Raw genomic sequence first — 21805 nt, forward strand, 5'->3', positions numbered from 1 at the left:
GACTTCCTGCCCAAGTCTCATGGCCTCTGCTCCACAGGGCTCCACACAGGAGGCTCCCAGTCCCCCCTGCTAAGTGATGACTAAAACTGGGGGACCAGCAACCAGCCCCCCTCCCAAATCAATGCACCACTGCCCTGCTCTCCACTAGGTAGGACTCCTCCCCAGGACACAGGAAAGCTTGGGCCTCACCTCACTTTGCCAACACACCCAGCTCAGCCTCGGCCTTGTTTGTGGCCACCAGGATGGGCTCATTTTGGAGGAGGTCAGGGCTCTATTTTCTGCTTCCGTGTCCTTGTCCAAATATCCTCTGGCCACTTGAAGGCCAGGAGATCTGAGGATACTGCTCTCCTCTCTGGCCCCCAGTCTGTCCAGACCACAGTGAGCAGATGCTGCTCCTAGGGAGTCTGGCTCTGCCCACATCACTCCCCTTCCTCTAATATCCTCTGGCCTCTCCTCCAGACCCAGCCCACCAGCCGCTGAGCTCCACTGCTCCATCATGGACATAAACAAGCCTCTACAGGTAGGCTTCAGAGATACCGCGCACTCGGTTCCAGACCACTGCAATAAAGCAAATAGCACAATAAAGCGAATCACCAAATCTTTTAGTTTCCCAGTGCATATAAAAGTTATGTTTGCATTACGCTGTAGTCTATTAAATGTGTGATAGCATTAGGTCCAAACAAACAATGTACATACCTTAATTTAAAAATATTTTATTGCTAAAAAATGCTAACCAGCATCTGACAATGCAGTGTTGCCCCAAACCTTCAATCCGTAAAAAATGCAGTATCTGTGAAGTGCAATAAAGCGAAGCGTAATAAAACATGGTATGCCTGTCGAGAAGCAAGCAAACAACACGGGTGAGAGCAAGAAAGCTATCCGACAGCCCTGTCCTTCGCCTGCCCCATCTCGTGCCCTTCATGAAGCAAGTCTGTCTTCCCTGGCCCAGAGATGAATCTCCCTGCCTACCATACCCCGTGTAAGAAATGTGCACAAAGAAATCACATTGGTTCAGACCATTACACTCAAGGCAAAGATATGGGCCATCTGGGGTAATTTTAACTTCCCTACTTTAGAAAGTAAATTTAAACTTCTTGTTGTAAAACAATGTCACCAGGAACACAGCATTTCAAAACAAGAAGGGAAACCAATCTGGCGTGGCCTCAGCAGATGCAGTACCTAGGCAAACATCTGGCTGAATCAACCTAATTCTCTATTCTAAAAAACAAAAACAAAAACCTTCTTCCTTGTTTTTTTTTTTTTTTAATCAAGGAGTTGATCTCCCCAGGATACAAAGGGGCACTGTCCCAGGATGAATTCAGTCACCATGTCCCCAGGTTCATTCGCATCCCAAAGCCAAGGCTACACTGTTCCAGAGGCACAGAGGCAATCAAAATAATTGCTGGCCATTCCCACCTAGACACAGCCTCCGGATGATTCTGATCTGGGCAGGATTCAAAGCACCATGGCCACAAGTCAAGAGACGGCCATTAACAGGTCTATGACCTCCCCGCAGCTGGGCCCCATGGTGAATGACAAGATGGAAACAGGGCAACACTACTGGAGATCAAGATTCCATCAACTGGAAAATACGTGTCAGGAGTAGAAGCCTGTCTCCCCAGTCAAAGGGTTCCTTTTGGTATCCAAAGGAACCAAAATATTCACCATAGATTTTTCAGGCTACCAGGTCCATCCCACACAAATAAGTCATTTAAGCAGAAGTGATCTCTGAACTCTTTCCTGCTGCATCATGGTCAGACTTGGCCACAGCTGACGGCCAGCGTCTTAGATGCACAATGGCCCCAGATGCCTCCCTCGGTGGCTCACCTCCCACGCAAGGCAGGCTCCTTACCGTCAAGCTCCTCCACAGAGATGTTAGCCAGTTGCTCGCTGTCGCTGCCAGCAGACAGAGATCGGTTGAGGTAATTCCCCTTGTACAACAGGCCGGCGGTCACGTGGTGAAAAGGCATCTTCTCCCTGCTCACAAGAGACAGGGGGCAGGGGAAAGAAAGACATCATCATCCATTCCTCCTATCCTTCCCTGAAGGACCACCCTGGTGTTCAGATGGCCAGGAGTATTTTTTAAATAACAAGAACATTGGTAGAGGGAAAGTCACAGAATTCCAGGGTCCCCGCGGCCAGAGCAATTCCAGAAGGATCCCAAGTTCTGTCCCTTCCTTCATTGTACGTCTTACTTCATTTTCCCCATTTAATGAGGAACTTGAGCCATGTGGTCCTGGCAGACTGTGGGATACCCCAGCATCACCCAACTGTCTCTCCATGCAAACAAGGATACTCTCTGCTCCTTTCCCTGGCCTGATAAACCCTTCCTCCATCCTCCTAGGAAAGGACTGCACACCCCAAAATGTGAGGGTGCCCAGTGACCATATGTCTTAGCCGTGACCGTGCGGAAATCTGTTTCCCTTTTCCCAGGTAAAGCTGGTGCTGCACTTACACTGCATTCAAAGCAGGTCGGAAATGCCAGACTCTGAGTAAACACAGACAACAGTCTGTACCTCTAAGAAGGAGTCCTGTACCTGCCTGCACGAGTGGCTCGTGAGCATAGCCCTCTGAGACACCAATCACACCTGCCCTGCATGAAATGAAAGCAGCTTCCAGCATGCTCACAGGAAATGAAAGCATCCCCTTAGACCAGAAGAACAAACGCTCCAAGCTCCTCATACCAGAGCACCACCCTTGGGACTTTGAAGTTCCCACCACTGCAAGGCGGGCCAGAGGCTCCAGACTAAGGTGAAAGGGAGGGAAGAGAGACACAGTTAGAAGGATGGGTCTCTCACAGCATGGAGGCTCCTCAAAAAACTAGAGTTGCCATATGATCCAGCAATCTCACTCCTGGGCATATATCCAGACAAAACTCTTAATTCAAAAAGTTACATGTGGGGCTTCCCTGGTGGTGCAGTGGCTGAGAGTCCGCCTGCTGATGCAGGGGACATGGCTTCGTGCCCCGGTCCAGGAGGATCCCACATGCCACGGAGCGGCTGGGCCCGTGGGCCATGGCCACTGAGCCTGCACATCCGGAGCCTGTGCTCCGCGATGGGAGAAGCCACGGCAGTGAGAGGCCCGCGTACCGCAAAAAAAAAAAAAAAAAAAAAAAAAGTTACATGCACCCCTGTGTTCACAGCAACACTATTTACAATAGCCAAGACATGGAAACAACCTAAATGTCCATCGACAGATGAATGGATAAAGAAGATGTGGTACATATATACAATGGAATACTATTCAGCCATAAAAAAGAATGGAATAATGCCATTTGCAGCAACATGGATGGACCAAGAGATTATCATACTAAGCGAAGTCAGAAAGAGGAAGACAAATATCATATGATATCACTTATATGTGGAATCTAAAATAGAACATAGATGAACTTATCTACAAAACAGAAACAGACTCACAGACATAGAGAACAGACTTGTGGTTGCCAAGGGCGGGGGGCAGGGGAGGGTTGGATTGGGAGTTTGGGATGCAAACTATTATATATTGAACGGGTAAAAAACAAGGTCTTCTAGGGGCAGGACAGGAATAAAGATGCAGACATAGAGAATGGACTTGAGGACACAAGGAGGGGGAAGGGTAAGCTGGGACAAAGTGAGAGAGTGGCATGGACATATATACACTACCAAATGTAAAATAGATAGCTAGTGGGAAGCAGCCGCATAGCACAGGGAGATCAGCTCGGTGCTTTGTGACCACCTAGAGGGGTGGGATAGGGAGGGTGGGAGGGAGATGCAAGAGGGAGGAGATATGGGGACATATGTATATGTATAGCTGATTCACTTTGTTATAAAGCAGAAACTAACACACCATTGTAAAGCAATTATACTCCAATAAAGATGTTAAAAAAAAAACAAGGTCTTATTTTTTAGCGCAGGGAACTATATTCAATATCCTGTAAGAAACCATAATGGAAAAGAATATGAAAAAAGAGAGGGAGAAAGTTGGATCTCTCCATAGGGGAAAGAGCAAGCTCTGTTATAGTGAGTGAGCCATGGGGCATGTCCGGTTCTGCTTCTCCATCTGCAAAGAGGGCTAAGAGGATTGAGACGCCTCTGAGCAGAATTAGGGAATTGGCAGGCAGGAGGGGGAGTCAATTCTAGGGTGTGGGTAGGGAACACCCTTATAACAGAGCTCCAGGAAGGTAAACTGGGCAGCACCAGAAGGGGTAATCTCCCCGCCAATGGGGGCATCCAAGCAGAGGCTGAGGGCCTCCCTGACAGGCGTCCTGTGGGAGAGAATCGGCCCCTGTGCTCTCTCCCCACACACGTATCATTCTCCATGTGAGTCCCCCATAGGGTCTCTTTCGGCACTAAAGTTTGCGTCTGTGCGTTAAGCTAGAGTGGTCCTAGCGGCCCCTCCGGGCACTGCTGAGTAACAAGGTGTAAATTACAGGAAGAAACAGCGACAGAAGGCCAGTCTCTGGGGATGACTGCTCAGGGCTTCAGGGCTCCCAAACCTTGCCATCCCTCAAGCCACACTCATGACAGCAACTGTCCCTGATGAAGGATGTTTGGAGGGGGGCGGAGGCCCCAGTCTTCTTTTCCCTGTGACACCACTGAGTGACAGGCCCAAGAGGACGCCCCTTCCTCTCTCTCCCTCCCAACTAGAGCTCACCTCAGCATGCCCCTGTATGGGCTGAGAGCTGCTGACTTAGAGATCAACCCAAGAGACTCTTAAAAGTTACAGGGGGGCTTCCCTGGTGGCGCAGTGGTTGAGAGTCCGCCTGCCGATGCAGGGGACACAGGTTCGTGCCCCGGTCTGGGAAGATCCCACATGCCGCGGAGCGGCTGGGCCCGTGAGCCATGGCCGCTGAGCCTGCACGTCTGGAGCCTGTGCTCCACAGTGGGAGAGGCCACAACAGTGAGAGGCCCGCGTACCGCAAAAAAAAAAAAGTTACAGGGCTTGACCAAGAGCAGGATGCCCGTTAGTGAAAGAATCCGATCTAGAACACAAGCCGCCTAAGCTCTCTTTCAACTAAGCAGCCTCAGCTCAGCACCAGCCATTTCAAATTCAAGATGTAGAAAAATGAACTAATTATCTTCCTAAAAAATAGGCCACACTTCCTGATTTCTCTATTTCTATCAAAGGTACTTTTCTCTCATCATAACAACTGGGGCAACTCTCACAAATGTTCTGGGCCCCAAACACTGGGCAGAGGAAACAGCCAGCCACCAGCCTCCAACCCAGTCTTAACTCTTTCCACAGCTAACAAAACATACATACATCCACGGGCCAATTGCAAGTGACAGGGGGGAGTTCCAGAGTACGCACGCCTTTGCCAGTTATAAGGGGTACATCTTCAGCTAACTATTGATATGTCAGAATTTCCCCCTCCTGGCCAAATCTATCCTTATACATAAACAGGCAAGAACCTTTCTTTGGAAGAAGACTTCCATTACCATCTCTTTTCTCAAAGTTAAATTTCAGACCAAACAGGTTTAAAGGTGAGAATCAGATGCACGAGCTAGGACTGCTCTCCCTTGCCTAAGGCCAGTCCTAATTTGGGGCACCATGTGTTGCCATGGTCATTTCAGCCTGGACAGATTCCCATGGTCCAGGGGATGAGACATCAACACTGGCTAAAGCTTCCCTCTCAGCACGGGCCCCGGGACCCCGTAGTCTCACCAGCTGTTATTTTTAACCATCATTTAAATCCTTCCTAAACATGGGGAAATACCCACACCGATCTTCTCTAATTCTGCCACCTGGAGGGAGGCCCCCCTCAGGTCGATACAGGCCCGGAAGGCATTTCTCCCCATTTCACCACTCATCACTCTAGTTTCTCAGCACTTTGTAAATAGCTTCCCATTATCACCCTTAACTTGGTTGCCTGAAGCTTTGGACCGGCCACACACACATTTTTACAACCGCGGTAACAAGGTTATTCTCAAACACGCGTGTCCAAGCCACGTTCAGCCACAGAAGAAACGCTGAGTACTTTGCAGAAAAAACTGGTCACAACTGAGTCCCACTTGAAAGACCAATATAATTGCTTCTGTAAAAAGCAGCTTACAAAATTAGGTACCTATTCAGTTCATTCACCCAAAATGTTCAAAGTCTAGTGGGAAAGAAAACACGTGCAATTGAACCAGCCATATAGATAAATAAAGTCATGTTTAAAAAAGGGAAGAGCATTATACCAAGTAAGCTAAAAACAGCTGCTGCAATTAAGGACTAAATTTCACTCCAAGCCACCTGGGGAAACCCAAGCTTTAAGATCCTCTCTTTGGCTATGGAAGGGAAATGTACAAGTTCACCAGCAAAGAAAAACACAGTCCTGAGCTAAAACTTAAGAGATGGATCCTTACATGGTGGGCAATGAATATATATATATATATATATATATATATATATATATATATATATATATATATATATATATATATTTCTTTTCAACAGCCATTTTACTCATTGAGAAATATTATTTAAGTGACTGTTTACCATGTGAACAATTTTTCTGTATTTTCTGTAAGGCAGTATGGTTTCCTGGCTAAGAATCAGGGCTTTCTGGTCAAAAGCAGTGTTAGATTTAAATCCTAGCTCTGCTCTGATTAGCCATGTAGGTAAATTAATTAACCTCTGTAAGCCTCAGTCTCCTCCTCTGTAAAACTGGGGATTGGATACATACTGAAAAGTATTTTTGTAACTATGAAATAAGATAAGGTATGGAAAGCACTTGATTTAGCATCAGGTACGTTCTCAATAAACATCATCAGTAATTCTTTGCTAAGGATTACGTGAAGTAGGATGCAGGGCAAAAGAAATTCATGATGTGTTAGGTGGAAGATAAAACACACTGTGTTTTGAAGGAGGGTCAGGAAGGACCTGGCAGAGGGTGAGTTTCAGAGAGGAGCTGGCTGGCACTGCACATTAAGGTGCCAAGGGATCCAGAATGTCAGCAACAGAGCACTGGGGTCCCCAGCGCTGAGCGGTGTCAGCAAGCAGCTGACTGCATCAAGAGGAGGGGGCTATCTGAATGAAAAGCACCAGAGCTGAAAAAGAGTCTATTTCCTGGGTATCACCTGGCATCATGGTCACATCAAGGACAAGATGTCAGCAGGTTAAAAACAAAGGGGTGGGTTCCTGTTTTCAGTGTCGAAGAACTGGAACATTTCTTGGCAAAGTAATAAACCAAAGACAACACTCCCATTTACCATGGCAACAAAAAGAATAAAATATCTAGGAATAAATCTACCTAAGGAGACAAAAGACTAGTATGCAAAAAATTATGACACTGATGAAAGAAATTAAAGATGATACAAATAGATGGAGAGATATACCATGCTCTTGGATTGGAAGAATCAACATTGTGAAAATGACTATACTACCCAAAGCAATCTGCAGATTCAATGCAATCCCTATCAAACTACCAATGGCATTTTTCACAGAATAGAACAAAAAATTTCACAATTTGTATGGAAACACAAAAGACCCTGAATAGCCAAAGCAATCTTGAGAAAGAAAAACGGAGCTGGAGGAATCATGCTCCCTGACTTCAGATTATACTACAAAGCTACAGTAATCAAGACAGTATGGTACTGGCACAAAAACAGAAATATACATCAATGGAACAGGATAGAAACCCCAGAGATAAACCCACACACATATGGTCACCTTATCTTTGATAAAGGAGGCAAGAATATACAGTGGAGAAAAGACAGCCACTTCAATAAGTGGTGCTGGGAAAACTGGACAGCTACATATAAAAGAATGAAATTAGAACACTCCCTAACACCATACACAAAAATAAACTCAAAATGGATTAAAAACCTAAATTTAAGGTCAGACACTATCAACCTCTTAGAAGAAAACATAGGCAGAACACTCTATGACATAAATCACAGCAAGATCCTTTTTGACCCACCTCCTAGAGAAAAGGAAATAAAAACAAAAATAAATAAATGAGACCTAATGAAACTTAAAAGCTTTTGTACAGCAAAGGAAACCATAAACAAGAAGAAAAGACAACCCTCAGAATGGGAGAAAATATTTGCAAACGAAGCAACTGACAAAGGATTAATCTCAAAAATTTACAAGCTCATGCAGCTCAATATCAAAAAAAACAAAAAACCCAATCCAAAAATGGGCAGAAGACCTAAATAGACATTTCTCCAAAGAAGATATACAGATGGCTAACAAACACATGAAAGAATGCTCAACATCATTAATCATTAGAGAAATGCAAATCAAAACTACAATGAGGGCCTCCCTGGTGGCGCAAGTGGTTGAGAGTCCGCCTGCCGATGCAGGGGATACGGGTTCATGCCCCGGTCTGGGAGGATCCCATATGCCGCGGAGCGGCTGGGCCCGTGAGCCATGGCCGCTGAGCCTGCGCGTCCGGAGCCTGCGCGTCCGGAGCCTGTGCTCCGCAACGGGGGAGGCCACAACAGTGAGAGGCCCGCATACCGCAAAAAAAAAAAAAAAAAAACTACAATGAGATATCATTTCGCACTGGTCAGAATGGCCATCATCAAAAAATCTACAAACAATAAATGCTGGAGAGGGTGTGGATAAAAGGGAACCCTCTTGCACTGTTGGTGGGAATGTAAATTGATACAGCCATTATGGAGAACAGTGTGGAGGTTCCTTAAAAAACTAAAAATAGAACTACCACACGACCCAGCAATCCCACTACTGGGCATATACCCTGAGAAAACCATAATTCAAAAAGAGTCATGTACCACAATGTTCACTGCAGCTCTATTTACAATAGCCAGGACATAGAAGCAACCTAAGTGTCCATCGACAGATGAATGGATAAAGAAGATGTGGCACATATACATAATGGAATATTACTCAGCCATAAAAAGAAACGAAATTGAGTTATTTGTAGTGAGGTGGATGGACCTAGAGTCTGTCATACAGTGAAGTAAGTCAGAAAGAGAAAAACAAATACCATATGCTAACATATATATATGGAATCTAAAAAAAAAAGGTCATTTAGAACCTAGGGGTAAGATGGGAATAAAGACACAGACCTACTAGAGAATGGAGTTGCGGATACGGGGAGGGGGAAGGGTAAGCTGGGACAAAGTGAGAGAGTGGCATGGACATATATACACTACCAAACGTAAAATAGATACCTAGTGGGAAGCAGTCACATAGCACAGGGAGATCAGTTCGGTGCTTTGTGACCACCTAGAGGGGTTGGATAGGGAGAGTGGGAGGAAGGGAGACGCAAGAGGGAGGAGATATGCGGACATATGTATATGTATAGCTGATTCATTGTTATAATGCAGAAACTAACACACCATTGTAGAGCAATTATACTCCAATAAAGATGTTAAAAACAAAAACAAAAAACCAAAGAGCCTCACACACTTTGACTTGAGAGATGTCAAGAGATGATGCTCTTCAGAGACAGTTAATTTTGTGTCAACTTGACTGGGTCACAGGGTGCCCAGATATTTGGTTAAACATTACTCTGGGTGTGTCTGTGAGAGTGTTTTGGGGTGAGATTAACATTTAAGCTGGTAGTCTGAGTAAAGAAGATTGCCCTTCCCAAGGTGGCTGGGCCTTATCCAATCTGTTAGAGGCTTGAATAAAACAAAAAGGAAAAGTAAGGGAAAATGTGTTCTTTCCGTCAGTGTGAGCTGGGACGTTGGTCTTCTCCTGCCTTTGGACCTGGACTCCGGCTGGAGCTGACACCAATAGCTCTCCTGGGTTTCCAGCTCGCCAGACTGTAGAAATTCTCAGCCTCCAAAACCATCTGAGCCAATTCCTTACAATAAATTTCTTTCTATATATATATCCTATTGGTTATGTTTCTCTGGAGAACCCAGACGAACTCTTCCATTTTTTTTCTCAGCAGTGCCGAAGACCCAGGCACATTCCTGTAGGCTGATGTTATTATTCTGGGTAAAGAGTACCCCAGAACATAATTCTGCAGGGCCTCTTAAGCAACACGACTCAGAGTGTAGTGTGTGGACCACTGCCAGCTGAATACTCTCTACTGCTTGTTTGCAACGAGATAGATAAGGACAGGAAGTGAAAGAAAGCATTGAAATTTTTATAGCAATTTGGAGCATTGTCCCAACACCTAAGCATGTGACCAGTTGACTTGATTTTTGTATATCTTTGCTTTTTTAATTTTATTTTTCCACTAATTCGTTCTTTCTGCATTTTACAGAAATCACTCTGCCAAGGACTGGAGCTTTAAACAAAAAACGAAACAAAACAAAAACACTAGTCCTTCCCCACAAATAGTTTAGTTTGAGAAGCACTTCTCTCTAAAGTACTTTAAGTTGCATCAATTTCTGGTAATGGGCTACAGATAGAGAGAGAGAGGAAGAAAGACATGTAGAGAAATGTATTTGAACTTGCCTCTGAAATTTTTTCAAAGAACTTAATTTAAGATTTTTTAAAGTCTTAGATGGACTTTGGAAAGGAGGTACAGCAGACACAGAAAACAAACTTATGGTTACCAAAGGGGAAAGGGGATGGGGAGGGATAAATTAGGAGTATAGGATTAATAGGTACACACTACAATATATAAAATAGATAAATAACTAGGATTCACTATGTAGCACGTGGAAGTATATTCAGTGTCTTGTAATAACCTATAATGGAAAAGAATCTGAATCTGTACACCTGAAACTAACACAATATTGTAAATCAACCATAGTTAAATAAAAAAAAATTTTAACCCAAAAAAATACTCTATATACAATGTGTTATTCAAACAGAATTATTATACCACATTGAAAAGCCTAGTGTTAAAAAGTAATATTTGAGGGCTTCCCTGGTGGTGCAGTGGTTGAGAGTCCGCTTGCCGGTGCAGGGGACGCGGGTTCATGCCCTGGTCCGGGAGGATCCCACATGCCGCAGAGCGGCTGGGCCCGTGAGCCATGGCCGCTGAGCCTGCGCGTCCGGAGCCTGTGCTCCACAACGGGAGAGGCCACAACAGTGAGAGGCCCGCGTAGCAAAAAAATTTTTTTAAAAAAAGTAATATTTGAAGCATTTAAATGTCATAAACATTTCAAATATATATGGAAATAAAACCCCATAATATCCTTTGTTTTAAATTAAAAAAACAAAACAAGAAAGGACGTACAAGATGTCAGCTGAAGTTTGGGCCATCTTCTGAGAGCCTGGAATACATTGCTCGGGTTTCTGTCCTCCATTTAGTGGACTACATGGGGCCATGTTGACCCTGCATTCTAGAAGTTAAGAGCCTACCCAACTGTGACAGAGCCTTTGCCAAATTCCCCTAAAAATATCCATGAAGGCACACAAAAATAATCATATTCCCAACAGCACCAATGCCAGGGTGTGGAAGAAGCTTCCATTAAGTCGGCACAATTAGGATTAAAATGGAAAATAATCAGTGGTATACCCACACTTTGAATGCAGACTAAATAATAGAGTCAGATAGTAAAGGAATAAGAGGAGATTTTTATCTACCCAAATTCCCTTCTATTTCTGGGACTCTGGAATGACCAACCATGACATCAGACAATCACCCTTCAGACTCGGTTAGAATTGCTTTTTCAAAGCAGCCAGGGTCAAACCCTCACTGCCCTTAGCACCACTGTGAATCAACAATCCCCTTCCTCTAGCTACCCAGGGATCATGCCTCCCAGTCTGCAACATGGCTAGGAATAGAAGGGTCTGAGGCATGGGCCCTGCATGTGAAGATGTGAAATTCATTATGGGCATGAGTGTCAGTACGAACAATGACCTGTGGGGTTTATGGTTTTTCGTGTATTGCTTTTGATTAAGGAAGAACTGCAGGAGACCTCAGATATCCCAGAAATGTATGTCTCCTCCTCAGAGTCCAGGAGTTAAGTTATAGGGACAAGAAGATCCCTACTTACTCCAGCAAAGCACTAGATGGATACCAGCTGAGCGTTGGGCTAAGCACTTATAAAACAATTGTGTTCTCTTGTAAAGATCCTGCAGGGGCAGGCCAGTTGGCAAGGAGGGTTTGGATAGAGCTCAAATCAGACAGGAATGAGTAAGCAGAAAACACCAACGTGAGGGTCTAAATAAAAATTCTGCATCATCAGAGGAGGAAGCACTTTCAAGAAGAAGTAGAACCAAAAACAGATTGTCAATAATAATATGATACAAGAAAGAAGACAGTTTTACAAAGCTTCTGGTTACATCCTTAAAAATAAGTAAGAAACCAGGGTGTCTATGAAATAAGAATGCAAATTCACAACGACATCTCAGCATATAGTGAGGAGATACCAAGTCAGAAAGCAAAGACAGCTTGCTGGGAGGCAAGCTGATTTGGAAAAGGTTCTGGTCTTTGCAAAGCAAAGGAGAAATCCAAAAACAGTAGTGGAATGAAAATCTACATTACTGGCAACAAAGAGTATTTCAAACAAACGGAAAATTCAGCAAATAATATAATTCACCCATGGACCCACCACCCAGATTGAACATGGGCTAATATTTTTCCTCATTTGCTTTAGATTTTTTTCAAAGAAATATCTTACATCGAAGCCCTGCCCATCTATGCTATTCCTCCACCTCCTTCACTCAGCTGTGACAACACTATTCTGGAGGTGGAATGTATCTTTCCGGTCCATGATTTTAAATTTTCCTACATTTGGGTGTAACTATATAGAATATATTATAGTATCGCTGTATATATCTTTCAATTTACATTAATAATATCACACTGTACATATGCTTTTGCAATTTGCACATTTCAATCTATATTAGAGTTTAGGGACTTACCCAAATCCATATACACAATTTACTTTTAACTGTGCCATAGTTTTCCATTGTAAAAGCATATTGCAATTCATTTATCCACTATCCAATTGAAAGAAAAGTATTCCGCAAAGAACATCTTCGTGTGTCTCTTTGCATAAATTTAAGAGGAATTTCTCTAGCCTACATACCTATATAAGATATTACAGAATTTTTCCAAAGTGCTCTCCAAAGTGGTTGGGTTAGTTGTCTGTCACTACATAACAAACTACCCTTGAACTTAGTGGCTTAAAACAGCAAATATTTATTATCTCACAGGTTCTGTGGGTCAGGAATCAGGAATTGCTTTGCTGGGTGGTTCTGGCTCAGGAGTTCTCAGAAGGTTGCAGTCAAGACACTGATCAGGGCTACCACCGTCAGAAGGTGTGACTGCAGCTGGAGGATCCACTTCCAAGATGGTGTACTCACATGGCTGTTCACAACATCCTCAGGGGACTCTCCAGAGGGCTGCTCAGGTGTTCTTATGACATGACAGCTGGCTTCCCCTAGCAGGTGATCCAAGACACAGAATGAGGGGCCTTTTATGATTTGGTCTCAGAAATCACACCGTCATCTTTGACACATTCTGTTATTAAAAGCAAGATGCTAAGGAAAGCCTACACTCATGGAGAGAGAAATTAGGCTCCACCTTTTGAAAGATGGAGTATCAAAGAATTTGTAAACATCTTTTAAAATCATCATCATGGTTGTAGCAACTTACAGACCCACCATTAGCCTATCGGCATGTCTATTTCCCCCGTAGCCTTGCTGACAAGGAGTATGATCAGACTGTCTCATTTGTAATTGGATTTCCTTGATTGCTAATTTAGGCAGCTTGTTATATGTTTTTTGGCCATTCTAATTTCCCCTTCTACAATTTGCTTTTTACCTTTATCTACTGGGTTGTTTATCATTTTGAGATTGCTTTGTTCTTCCATGCTATTTTTTTCTAATATTTCAGTTCAACCTTTCTTTTAAACCCCTCAATATTAGTCATTATTATTGTAGTTGTTATTGGTGCATGTTACAACCAATGCTTACCTAGACTTTTCTACAAGTTTACTAATTTCTCTGCTCATTGTTTCACTCTTCTGGGTTCAATTCCCTTCTTAATGAAGGGAATGTAGTAATTCTTTCATTAAGGAATTATAAACGGAAAGCTTTTTGGTCTTTGTCCTTAAAAAAAAGTCTTTATTTCAATCTCATTTGAATTATAGTTCAACTTGGTAAAGAATTACAAATTATTTACTTAGTACTTGGAGGATATTTTGTTGCTGATGAGAAATCTACTTGTTCACCTGTTAATACTCATTCTGGACCATTCTAAGTCTATAATTTCAGATATAGGCTCTCTCCCCAACTCGATATTCTCTCTTTCATAAAGACATGTATTAGGTGTATGTTGGACCTCTTCATTCAAGCTCAATACTCTTGACTGGTTCATCCAACATTCATTCATACCCCATCAGATTAAAAAAGCTGAAAAGCTAATAACTTTGTTTTCCAGACTCCATTGCTACTACAGCTCTGTATGAGAATTAGTTCCAAAATTAGAAAGCACTTGCACAAGTTCAAAATGTAGAAGAGAGATTAATACAATGGTACGGTGTGCTGGGTCTCAAAAAACATCTTGATCTGTAGCATTTACCCCTATTTATGGTAGAAATACTCCCACAATGGCCAATTCTGAGCCAACAAGGTGATATCAGTGAACATGGAATTGTGAAGAGATGTGAAGTAGTATACCAGCACACCATTATACAGTATTTTCACCATATACATGTCATAGACTAAATTAACCACAAAATCATAGATAATAGTAAAGTATAGTCAAATAATTAGGAAGTGAAGAGTTTTTAGTATTTATTACCTTTGTGATGTAATATAATTTATTTCACTGTAAGTTTATACTTCATCTGAGAATTTAAGTTTATATTTCATTTATCATGCATTTAAGAATGGCTATGTTTAATAACTGACTCGTAAAATTCCTGAAAATTTAACAAGTGTCTTTTTTTTCCCCTGCTTTTAATTAATTAAGTTATTTATTTATTTATGGCCATGTTGGGTCTTGTTGCTGTGCGTGGGCTTTCTTTAGTTGCGGCGAGCGGGGCTACTCTTTGTTGTGGCGTGCGGGCTTCTCATTATGGTGGCTTCTCTGGTTGCAGAGCATGGGCTCTAGGTGCGTGGGCTTCAGTAGTTGTGGCACGTGGGCTCAGTAGTTGTGGCTCGTGGGCTCTAGAGCACAGGGTCAGTGGTTGTGGCGCATGGGTTTAGTTGCTCTGCGGCATGTGGGATCTTCCCAGACCAGGGCTTGAACCCATGTCCTCTGCATTGGCAGGCAGATTCCTAACCATTGCACCACCAGGGAAGCCCCAACAAGTGTCTTTCATATGCTGGTATGAGGTGGCTCCAGCATGCCGCTGGATGAAGGTCTTTTTCCTGACCATTTCTGGTTGTTTCTACAGGCAAGAAAAGTCATGGAAACACGATGTGTTCCGCCATCCACTCTCCAGTTTCCTGGCTGTGAAGAAGTAGTCAAGGTAGTGGCAGAAGAACAATGGCTTCTGAATCCTTGGATCAAATTCAAGTCCATTTTCCAGCTTTTGGGGGGTCCAGAGGAAGTTTTAGGAACAACAAGCAGATTCCAGTGGCAGTCTCAGTGGTAGTAAATCTCCTGGAGGGTCAATCTGAATTATTCTGGGAGTCATTCTGGAGAGCCATCCAAAATCCAGTTCTTCAGCACTTCAACAATTTTGTAAGCATCAAATTCCCTGTATTAAATCCCTTCCTTCTTAAAATACGCAGTGTGGTAACTGGTCCTTGAACTAAACTTTAACTGACATATTATTGTATTTTCCAAGTTTCTTAAACATTTTTAAACTAATTTTTATTGGAGTATAGCTGCCTTACAATGTTGTGTTAGTTTCTCCTGTGCAGCAAAGTGAATCAGTTGTACATATACTTATGTCCCCTCTTTTTCAGATTTCCTTCCCATATAGGTCACCACAGAGCACTGCAGAGAGTTCCCTGAGCTATATAGTAGGTTCTCATTAGTTATGTATTTTATACATAGTATCAATAGTGTATGTATGTCAATCCCACTCTCCCAATTCATCCCACCCCCCTTTAAACTTGTTTAAAATTTTCATATTTTTATCTGTGTATCTTGTAAGCAATTTCCTCAAAATTATTTTTACATTCACAAATTCTTTTTTCAGTTGTAACTTAACTTACAGGTTAACCTGTCTGCTCAGTTTTCATCTAAATGATGATGTTTTCCATTTCCAGCAGTTTAGTTTCTTTTATAAATCCATCTTTTATTTATCACTGAGTATAAATCTTTCCTTATAATTTTTATTCTCTGACCTTTGCATACTTTCTTTCAGAATCTCATTCTATTATCTCAGTTTCTTAAGGCACTAATCTTCTTTGTGGTACTTCTCTGATTTCTCTAGCAGTGAACAGCTTCCAGGTGTGGTTTCACTCTTTGTGGGCAGGGCCATCTTCAGCAGGTTGCTTTTCCCTTTGGAGCTTCACATGCGCAGAGATCAGTGCCTGAGGCACAGGTGCCATAGGCTTCACCAGTTGGGGACCAGTTTGTCCATTCATTCTTGGCCTGGAAGGCGTGCACCACATGGGTAGTGTAGATAGGGAGTGCACATCCCCGAGGCACAGGTTTGGAGTTCTCATTTGACAAGGGGGCCTTTTCCTTTGGCAGCCATAGCTCCTGGTACACATAAGCATCTCAGCCACTTTGCTGAGCAGTGGGCAGACTGAGTCTAGTCCCCTCTTATGGGAGGGGCAGCCAAACCAGGGTCTCAGCTCCTGCTTCCTGCCTGCTGTGGACCCAAGACCACACCTTTCCTCCTGGCATGAACATTAAGACTCCCACCTACCAGAGCCATTGGGGGTTTCCCTACCCTGAAGCAGCATCCACCCCTACGCTTTCCTCTCTGGGCTCTGAGTTTCCCCTTCCTTTCTTTCACACTAAGTTATTTTAATGTGTAAAACAGGAAAAGTGTAGTCAGGAAAACAGAGCCTATGTCAACTAATTCAATAAAAAGATGTGCAACAGTGAGCTATCTACCAAGTGGGCAGAAGGGCTGAAAAGCACCCCCCCAACCCCCTGCCGAGAGGCTGGTTAGCAGAGATTAGCAATAGCAGAAAGTTGCTCCTACCCCTACTGTGGAGGGATATATGGTGATGGCAGTATGACCAGGACCTCAAAGGTGGGGTGCCCAGAGGAGCTAGAACCATGGTAGGGGTCGCCCAATAGGATCTGGGACCATGCAGGGAAAAGCTCTGCTCTGCCAAGATGCAGGGCAGGAACCCTTAAGAGGGAGAGGTACCATGGAGACATCTGTCAAAGGCAGGTAGGGGTGGGGAGCCTCGCTCTCTGTCCTCACCTTCTCACCTCCTGTTGGTGCCTCCCTTTGGTCAGGGAATCTGGAAACGTAGTTTGCTTGGACAGACCCTACTCTACAGAGTGGAGCAGGGGGAGAGAGAAGGATAAATCTGTAAGCAAGCAGGCAAAGGACTGGCTGAGCTACAGAGTTAACTTTTTTGTTATATGTTTCTCCAGCATCTCTTCATTTGTTGCAGGAAAATAATCCACATTAGCTTAGTGACCATGCTGACAGAACTAGATATCCTTGTGACATTTCTGAATTTCAAAGATAAGGAAATGTCTTCTGAGCATCCAGGTTAGAAAATACAGGTTACCCACAGAGGAACAAGATGAAACGCAGCTCCCTTCATAACAGCAAGCAGACACAACAGAGACACAATCACTACCTGCTACTGCCTTTAAAGGTCATTTAAAGTAAAATGAGTAGAGAAGTTTACAAATTAAATTATGGGAAAAGGCATAAAGGCAAAGGTCAAAGAAAAGAAAGTTCTAACTGCAAAGCAATTTAAAATAAAAAGCACTTAAAGTATAGTGAAGGTATGTTTTAAAAGGGGAAAATCCCCAAAATATATATATATTAGTCACAAACCTCTATGCATCATATACATATCATTATAAAGCAAAAATAATTTAAACATACTTTTGATTTTAAAAACTGGTGAAGATTTTAAAGACACCCTCTAAGCATTTGGCAAATTACCTGGGCAAAAAACAAAAACAAAGAGGATATGAATGATGTAGACATTTTTCTATGAAGGCCGATTTGATGTGGCTCTGTATATGAGTAAGTGTGTGTGTGTGAGTGTGTGTGTGTCCCCACAACCCCCCAGAGATCACTTTTCAGATATCTGTGGAACATTTACAAAAATTTATCAAATATAAGACCAAAAAGCAAACTTCAGTAAAGGTCTTCAAAAGCAGGTCTGGGACAGTTGCATATAAACAGAAACAATAATAAAATTCAATATTTTTAAATGCTAAGACTTTTTTTCTAACTTGTTGGGATATAACTGACATACAACATTGTGTAAGTCCAAGCTGTATAAGATGTTGATAGCCTTATATGTTGCAAAAGGATGACCACCATAGCTTTCCCTAACACCTCCAACATGTCCCATAATTACCCTTTCTCCTTTTTTGTGGTGAGATCATTTAAGACCTACTCTCTTAGCAAGTTTCAAGTATATGATACAGTATTATTAGCTAAAATCACCATGCTTTACCTTTGATCTCTAGAACTTATTCATTAAAGTTGAAATTTTTAATATACTCCTAGATCAAAGTTTAAATTAAAATTTAAATTATACGCTCTATTTAAAATTTAAAAAGGGAAATAATTCTCATTAAAAAGCATATGAGGGCCTCCCTGGTGGTGCAGTGGTTGAGAGTCCGCCTGCCAATGCAGGGGACACGGGTTCGTGTTCCAGTCTGGGAAGATCCCACATGCCGCGGAGCGGCTGGGCCCGTGAGCCATGGCCCCTGAGCCTGCGCGTCCAGAGCCTGTGCTCCGCAACGGGAGAGACCACAGCAGTGAGAGGCCCGCGTACCGCAAAAAAAAAAAAAAAAAAAAAAAGCATATGAGGTATAGCAAAGTACTATTCAGATAAGCTGTGAGGTCTTTAAATGCTCTTACTGTTTTTCAGAGAAAAATATAAACACTAAGTAAGTCTTCAAGGGCTTCCCGGTGTAAAACAGGGCAGGGAACAGGGGTTCGAGCCCTGGTCCAGGAAGATCCCACATGCTGCGGAGCAACTAAGCCTGTGCACCACAACTACTGAGCCTGCGCTCTGGAGCCCGTGAGCCACAACTACTGAAGCTCACGCACCTACAGCCCAAACTCTGCAACAAGAGAAGCCACCACAATGAGAAGCCCGTGCACCACAACAAAGAGTAGCCCCCGCTCGCTGCAACTAGAGAAAGCCCATGCACAGCAACAATGACCCAACACAGCCATAAATAAATAAATAAATAAATAAATAAATCTTCAACACGAACGTTTTAGAAAAAGAACAACAAAATAAATTAAGAAAACAGAAAAAACGAAATAATGAGAGAGGGATGACCTAGAAACAGATAAATTAAAAGAGCTGGTTCTCTGAAACAAAAGCAAAAAACCAGACAAATCTCTGACAACTTTATTAAAACCAATAGGGAAAGCACAAATAGACAACAGTATGAAATATGAGAATTCTACATGCAACTCTAGACTAATAAATTTAAAACACTGCTTAAATGAATGCTTTGTTTCTCAAAATACAGAAATTGGATTTTTATTGAAAGCAGTGTGATTTACTATTATTCATGCTTACTGAAAATCTTGACATAACATTTTGTTATACAGTGATTTGAAGATCTGGTTTTAGATTGGGTGTATTTCCATACTTGATTAAAACATCTGCCATAACCAAAAATACACCTCAAAAAAATTTACAGATCCAAATGGAAGAAAAATGTCATTGGCAGTGTTTACTAAATCACAATATTCATTCTTCAGTCCATCCCACAAGCATGTCAAGATTTTTGCTGATATTTTGCTGGTAAAGTTTCACCTTCCTGAATTTCAACAGGTGATTTTGCAAACTGATTCAAAGCGGTTGCACTTTCATATTTTTAACAGAAAAACAATCAATTTCTTCATTTGGAAGATTCTTAAGCAGTTAACAAAATTCTGTTTACAGTTTTTTTTAATTAATTAATTTGTTTGTTTTTATTTTTGGCTGTGTTTGGTCTTCCTTGCTGCGTGCGGGCTTTCTCTAGTTGTGGCAAGCTGGGGCTACTCTTCCTTTGGTGCGCAGGCTTCTCATTGGGTGGCTTCTCTTGTTGTGGAGCACGGACTCTAGCGTGCAGGCTTCAGTAGCTGTGGCTCTTGAGCACAGGCTCAGTAGTTCTGGCTCACAGGCTTAGTTGCTGCACAGCATGTGGGATCTTCCCAGGCCAGGGCTCGAACCCATGTCCCTTGCATTGGCAGACAGATTCTTCACCACTGTGCCACCAGGGAAGCCCCCAGATTTTTTAAGTTCACAGATTTGAGTTTGTAGATAGCACAATCACTCAGCGATGTTGGCTGTGGGTGTGTCATATATGGCCTTTATTATGTTGAGGTAAGTTCCCTCTATGACTACTTTCTGGAGGGTTTTTTATCATAAATTGGTGTTGAATTTGTCAAAACCTTTTTCTGCATCTATTGAGATGATCATATGGTTTTTCTTCTTCAATTTGTTAATATGCTGTATCACATTGATTGATTTGCATATATTGAAGAATCCTTGCATTCCTGGGATAAACCCCACTTGATCATGGTGTATGATCCTTTTAATGTGCTGTTGGATTCTGTTTGCTAGTATTTTGTTGAGGATTTTTGCATCTATTTTCACCAGTGATATTGGCCTGTAGTTTTCATTCTTTGTGACATCTTTGTCTGGTTTTGGTATCAGGTTGATGGTGGCCTCGTAGAATGAGTTTGGGAGTGTTCCTCCCTCTGCTATATTTTGGAAGAGTTTGAGAATGATAGGTGTTAACTCTTCTCCAAATGTTTGATAGAATTCACCTGTGAAGCCATCTGGTCCTGGGCTTTTGCTTGTTGCAAGATTTTTAATCACAGTTTCAATTTCAGTGCTTGTGATTGGTCTGTTTATATTTTCCATTTCTTCCTGGTTCAGTCTCAGACGGTTGTGCTTTACTAAGAATTTGTCCATTTTATTGGCATATAGTTGCTTGTAGTAATCTCTCATGATCCTTTGTATTTCTGCAGTGTCAGTTGTTACTTCTCCTTTTTCATTTCTAATTCTATTGATTTGAGTCTTCTCCCTTTTTTGCTTGATGAGCCTGGCTAATAGTTTATCAATTTTGTTTATCTTCTCAAAGAACCAGCATTTAGTTTTATTGATCTTTGCTAGCATTTCCTTCATTTCTTTTTCATTTATTTCTGATCTGATCTTTATGATTTCTTTCCTTCTGCTAACTTTGGGGGTTTTTTGTTCTTCTTTCTCTAATTGCTTTAGGCGTAAGGTTAGGTTGTTTATTTGAGACGTTTCTTGTTTCTTGAGGTAGGATTGTATTGCTATAAACTTCCCTCTTCGAACTGCTTTTGCTGCATCCCATAGGTTTTAGGTCATCACGTTTTCATTCTCATTTATTTCTAGGCATTTTTGATTTCCTCTTGGATTTCTACAGTGATCTCTTGGTTATTTAGTAGTGTCAAGCAGCTATGCAGCTCAATATCAAAAAAACAAACAACCCATCCCAAAAATGGGCAGAAGACCTAAATAGACATTTCTCCAAAGAAGATATACAGATTGCCAACAAACACATGAAAGGATGCTCAACATCATTAATCATTAGAGAAATGCAAATCAAAACTACAATGAGATATCATTTCACACTAGTCAGAATGGCCATCATCAAAAAATCTACAAATAGGGCTTCCCTGGTGGCGCAGTGGTTGGGAGTCCGCCTGCCGATGCAGGGGACACGGGTTCGTGCCCCTATCCCGGAAGATCCCACATGCCGCGGAGCGGCTGGGCCCGCGAGCCATGGCCGCGGAGCCTGTGTGTCCGGAGCCTGTGCTCCGCAACGGGAGAGGCCACGGCAGTGAGAGGCCCGCGTACAGCAAAAAAAAAAAAAAAATCTACAAATAATAAATGCTGGAGAGGGTGTGGAGAAAAGGGAACCCTC

General features: G+C 42.5%; 1 protein-coding gene across 1 annotated transcript in view; it reads right to left on the reverse strand.

The window, feature by feature from the left end:
* CALN1 (calneuron 1) overlaps window positions 1-21805 on the reverse strand; it is a 445907-nt gene that overhangs the window by 335698 nt on the left and 88404 nt on the right. Inside the window, exon 2 of the mRNA XM_060079033.1 lies at window positions 1853-1973. Coding sequence (XP_059935016.1) covers window positions 1853-1973 — 121 coding nt within the window. The remainder of the gene's footprint in view (window positions 1-1852; window positions 1974-21805) is intronic.

The sequence above is a fragment of the Mesoplodon densirostris genome, chromosome 16 (genome assembly GCF_025265405.1).
Source record: "Mesoplodon densirostris isolate mMesDen1 chromosome 16, mMesDen1 primary haplotype, whole genome shotgun sequence".
Taxonomy (NCBI): domain Eukaryota; kingdom Metazoa; phylum Chordata; class Mammalia; order Artiodactyla; family Ziphiidae; genus Mesoplodon; species Mesoplodon densirostris.